At 33.6% G+C, this 5,548-nt stretch overlaps 1 protein-coding gene across 3 annotated transcripts in view; it reads right to left on the bottom strand.

Annotated features, from left to right (window-relative positions):
* LOC105348242 (protein Wnt-1) overlaps nucleotides 1–5,548 on the bottom strand; it is a 16,856-nt gene extending 11,308 nt beyond the window's left edge. The window contains exons 1-3 of one of the 3 annotated variants that reach the window (XM_066074908.1): nucleotides 5,291–5,548; nucleotides 3,547–4,357; nucleotides 1,546–1,802 (exon numbers count right to left, since the gene is read on the bottom strand). In XM_066074908.1, the coding sequence (XP_065930980.1) occupies nucleotides 1,546–1,802; nucleotides 3,547–3,638 (349 nt within the window). In that variant the 5' untranslated portion in view covers nucleotides 3,639–4,357; nucleotides 5,291–5,548. The other 2 variants (XM_011457584.4, XM_011457583.4) reach the window with 2 other exon arrangements.

The raw sequence follows: 5,548 nt of genomic DNA on the forward strand, positions 1-5,548 counted from the left end.
AATTTCTTCAATTATATAGCAATAAATCTCTCTACTATTCAAAATTGAATTCAAATTTTCCATATTGCAATGAAGTAATTTCTTAAAACGTTTCGTATTTACGAAAAATTTGATGAGAGAAAAAGATACTTGTACGTTACAAAAATCACAAAAATGAAATTTTGGCTCGCTTTAGAAATATAACAAAATTTTAATACTTGATGTACTTGATAAAATGATAAGATAATAAAAAAAATCATACTGGAATTGTGCAGTAATAAAAGCGATTTCATATGAATAATCAGCATAGCAAAATTGCAGGATTAAATACTTATGTGGGAAAAACGGTCCCCTCATTCTCGAGTCGCAAGCACTTTGCAAAAATTGTGTTAGTGGTTTTATCTTGTTCCAGAGAAGAACACCTATATGTATTTATTTTATATTCCAATCTGCCGCGTATCACCGCGTGTTCTTCCCCAAATATCAATTTGTAATATCAATTTGCCATCTACATTCTTTACACAGAAGTCATTGCAACATTGATTTTGACAGGGTTGTTTTGATTAGTGATTTTTACGCACGCATTTCTAAAAACGGCTGCCTGAACAAAACTCAAACATTTCCTATCATCCATATTTTGTGTATCTCTTACAAACATATTCTCTGGTCTATTTCATTCGGATTCAAATTCTGTGGACTGTAGCGAAAAACAGGGAAACAGCGAATAGAAGACATAGTTTTGCACACACTCCGTTCACAAAAACATATAACTATATCTGTAGATTTACAAAACTTTAGTTACTGGTTTACGTAATGTCAGTAATCATTAGATTCGGCTGCAAAAGAATTCTCTTAAAAACAGAATTATTGAAAAATAACACACCGGCGACACATTCGGATAGTGGGTTCTTTTCTCGCGTGAACTACTTCATGGTTCGAACATAGATCATTAGATGTGATATTCGCCGGAAGGTGCTAATATTTCTCGCTACTGTAACAACTATTCCCCTCCAGCATCTAGATATCGCCATTTGATCAGTTGTAGAGAGAGGTTTCAAGCGATCTTGATCATGTCAAATACACATTTTATATTATCACTGACACTTCTTTTCGCTCGGGTATGCTTACTTTGAGAAGAGCTCTAGTCTAATTCATATTTTGTTGATAATTGATTTGTTATTAACATTATCCTTCTTGTAAACATGATGTATTGAATTTAGTTTTCGGATATATTACTTTGGTTATTAACTGAGGAGCGCCCACATTTATTGAATGAAATTTATTGATATTTATTGATATTTATGTGATAGAACCTTGTTTTATTCATGTGTTCGTCTTTGATTTAAAGAGAACTATTTGAATAGTCTGATGTTTAGGAGTCATACAATAATTTATATCTCTATTATCACTTTTATCAGTTATATTAACTTCTCCAAATCCGGAATTAGTTCAATCTAAATAAGGGGTATTTGACTTAAAACAAGTGTCGGGATGGACAAACAAATTGTATATATGTGTAGTTTTACATCAACACTATACATCTTGCAAATAAAAAATTGTGCAAACCTTTATCTAAAATTTTGCCAAATATTGGCCCTCCATTTCCTACATCCTGCGTTGGACAATTCCATCGCCTGTTTCGAAACTGAAACTTGCATTCATCGATGGCCATTCTGGCTCCATTCTGTAGAGCTGATATAGTTCCCGGGTGCTTTGTCACCAGTTTTCTTTGTTTTTTAGTTAACGGTAAAAGGCTTGGACTGTTATATAGCTGTGTGTTAGATCTGAGGTCGTTTGATGGCTTTCCAATGTTAGCAAGTGTCCTAAAAGCAACACAAAAAATCAATTTATTTTGTAATTATTTCATGGCATTAGAAAACTTGTTCATCATTAAAATCACCCATAGTTCTGAGAATATTTTTAATTCATTGATCACCGATTCGATCTGTTTTGTCAAAAACAATTTTGTTGACAAATGTAGTCAGGTAATGTATTTTTTTTATTTCATAATTTACTAATATATGGTATATAAAAAAAGAAAAACGGATATTGTGTCTTTAATCAAGAGAATGTTAGATCTGATTCTGTTATTTGAAGTTGAAAATATTTTTCTTCTTCGGATGAGGAGTCATGAATCAAGAAAAAAACCCACCAGGGCAGTTGTTTCACACTAAAGTCTACAGATCAAACGAGGGACTTGCCTTTACAACCTCTACTTAGAAATCGTTAGAGCAACATTTAAAATCAATCTTTTAGATGTGTACAAATATAAAAGGAGATATTCCTTTTAATCTTGACTTACGAAATGTAGATTATGTTAAAAGGACCCATGTTCTTCCTTTTATCTTTCGAGTGAGGCTAATTGCAGGAACTGGGATCTACAAAGACTTACTCCTGGGATGTCTTAAGTCGGGGATATCAGTTGGGTAACATCATGACGCCATCAAAAGACAATATTTATTTTTGATGTTCCGTTTTTATTTCAATGGTAATATGATATACATCAATAAAATGATGCTTAATCTTGGATACACCTTCAGAAAACCCATGATTTGGCCAGGGGGAAGCTTTCTGATATACTTTAAAATGATTGTAAAAAGTTTTGAAAAAAGGTCTGTCTCTATTCCTCTGAAGGGTACTTTTAAACTGTCACATGTATATTAAGAAATAACCGTTAGATTGGGACTGTGTTCTTACGAATGTGTGCTGAACTTTTTTTTATAATGGATTAAGAATGTGCTTGATTTATTCTGCAAAGTTTTATGGAAATGTTACTCCAGTAAGCTATCTTTCTCTATTGGATTATAATGGATTTCCTCTACGAGGTTAATTTTGCATGTTTTATTTACTAAAACAATATTTATTTAATTCTATAACTCTTCGAAGGATTTAAGTGTTTTTAAATGCACGAAAGGTTACTAACTGTTCAATTTATTTGGGCGCAAAGTTCTGTAATTTATCACACGACAACAGGTGTTCAAATTAAGAAGTGTAGGAAAACTTAAAAGGATGGTGAGAGATAGTCACAGGGGATCTCCGATTGAGGGTGTGACCCCTGTCCACTTCAGATCGGGAGAGTGGCTCTGACAAACACTGCACAACGTTTAAAGATAAATTTATTTCGTTTTGTCTTCTGTTTATGGAATTTCACTGCATTCCAATACAATGCACCTTGATAGTAAAAAAAAAACGACCCTCTTCTTTAAAATTTCGTTTAGGACAGATGCATATACTCTAGGTGGACTTAAGTAAACAAATATATACCTCATTTATTAATATAAATCATTTTCAGTTAAGATTAGGATTTTCAAAATAAGTTTGTTATGAGTTGAAATAAACCCTATCTATGTCTCAGAAAAAGAATGCTACTTTTAGGGGATCTCGGAATTATAAAGCTGTCATATTGTTTAACAATTAATTTAATTATATGTATATCAACATATCTGAAAAAATGAAATATTTTCTTCCTATTATTCGTATTACGTGTAACAACTTTCCTTTAAAAAAATAATATAGAGTATGTTAAACATAGAGTTGTAATTTCTGTTTGAAGATATTTCTACTTACCACCATCGGATTCCTTTTAACTTCGTTTTCTTTCCCTCTCCGTACCATATAAGCAAAATTAACATGATCAATAAACTATTCAGAGTCCGCATCCTAGTCACGTGGTCTTGGCATTAAAATAATACTTTTGTCTTTCGTCGTTCCTTGAAGGTGTTGTACCATTCTTTTTAGTTCTTCCTTTTGTTTTTGGAATTAGCCCGGATTCATGGTTTTCCCGAAGTAAACTCACGCGTATATCTTCATTTCCTGATGCAACAGGTTGTGCAGTTTGAAAAAAAATTACAAGGTTTTTTGTGGCTTAATTTTGTTTTATGGGTATTAGATGCTCTTGTTTACGATCAGAGTGCTGGGGTAATGATACATCAAGGTGGTTACCTCATTCCATGGATCGAATTGAATGGTCAAGACTCGAACATAAATTATCTGCAAGAACAAAGCTTCTAAAACTCGAGAATGGCCAAAAGTCAATCCAATCCAACGTTCAAATATCCGACCTAGTGACGCATAAAAATTCTTTCACAATGTGTTGTAAACAAATCACAGAAGAGGCAACAACTTTTTAAAATCTTAAATTGATTGTTGCGATATATTGATTTCTTAATGAAATCAGGCGTGGCGTAGCTCCCCTGTATCCAGCAATAAGTTTGAAGAACCAGAAAGCGACATCATCTTCTCATATGGTCACAAGCGATGGAATGGCTGCTAATAAATACCCAGAAATGTACAAAAATCGTGGTCGGGTGTCAAAGGTCAATTGTTTTTTTGCACTTCATCAACCAAACTGATTCTTCGAGCAAAATTAAATAGCTCTCTGTAAAAAAGTGAAAAGCCAGTGAAATGTTGCAATGAATTCCATCCACGCGTGGATGCCTTTTTTGTGGTAAACTCAAATTATCCACAAATTAGGCTTTAAAATATAGTTTTTAGGATAATTTTATCATTCATGTTACAGTGACTACCAATCCTTGCGATTCGTTCAGATTCAGTTGATTACAGTATTAAAAAGGCAGAGAAGCAAAACCTTCGCAACAAGACAACGGGGGAAGACTTTGTCAACCATGTGACTAATTCGACAGTAATGTCACCAATGAAAGTCAGATTTATCAGATGGGGTAGTCTTCATTAAACATTATGACTGATTTTTATATCTCTTTCGGTCACCCTTCACTGAAAATCTGGCCAGAGCTGTCCGATAGTGATGACATGTGCTTTCGGCTAGTCCTTTTCACAAATTAGTGGTTTTGCTGCTATTAAATCTAGCCTCTTAAATCTTTTATCACCGCTGAAAAGGTAAAATTGATTCTCTCTCTGATAATGTAAAAATACGAATTCTCTCACTAATTTTTCTACCCACCCCTAGTGTTATAGGAAACGAACTTTATTGCCGTTTAAAAGTTAGAAAGTCAATTTTAAGCGTAAATTCTTCGTGGGTCCCGATACCACCTAGTTGCCAATTTCCCTTTAATAGCTTTCCACTTAAATGGCAAAATTAATTTACACTCTTATTTCCACCAATGTGAGAGTAAAACTGTGGTCAATTCAGCTGTGACCCTGGTCAGGATTTTCCTGAGGTGAAATTCGGTATAGCCGCCGAGCGGTAAATCATTTTTCCTACGCACATTTTTTTCCAGTCAGTTTCCAAATATCCAAATTTGTTCGAAAGATCATCCAATGAAAATAGAGCTTTTGTTATCTAATTTCAATCCCCATGAATTTCGAGTTGTAACATAAAAATGATACTGACCGCACAAGTTGAAAAACCAAATATCCAAGTCGAGGAATATCTACCGAAATCATCACATCACATTGACAGGATTTTTAAATATGAATGATAAATATCCGACTTAGGTTAAAGTTCATGACGATGAGAGATAGTAGATAGAACCAAGCAACACTTAAGTGTGTGTCGATTGTCCATCTCGAATCTTTTACCTATATTCGATTTCAAGACATCTTGGTCTTTAATTAAACCACAAGTATTTTATGTCTTTCGCGTAGTGCC

This window comes from Magallana gigas, chromosome 2, assembly GCF_963853765.1.
Source record: "Magallana gigas chromosome 2, xbMagGiga1.1, whole genome shotgun sequence".
NCBI classification, from domain to species: domain Eukaryota; kingdom Metazoa; phylum Mollusca; class Bivalvia; order Ostreida; family Ostreidae; genus Magallana; species Magallana gigas.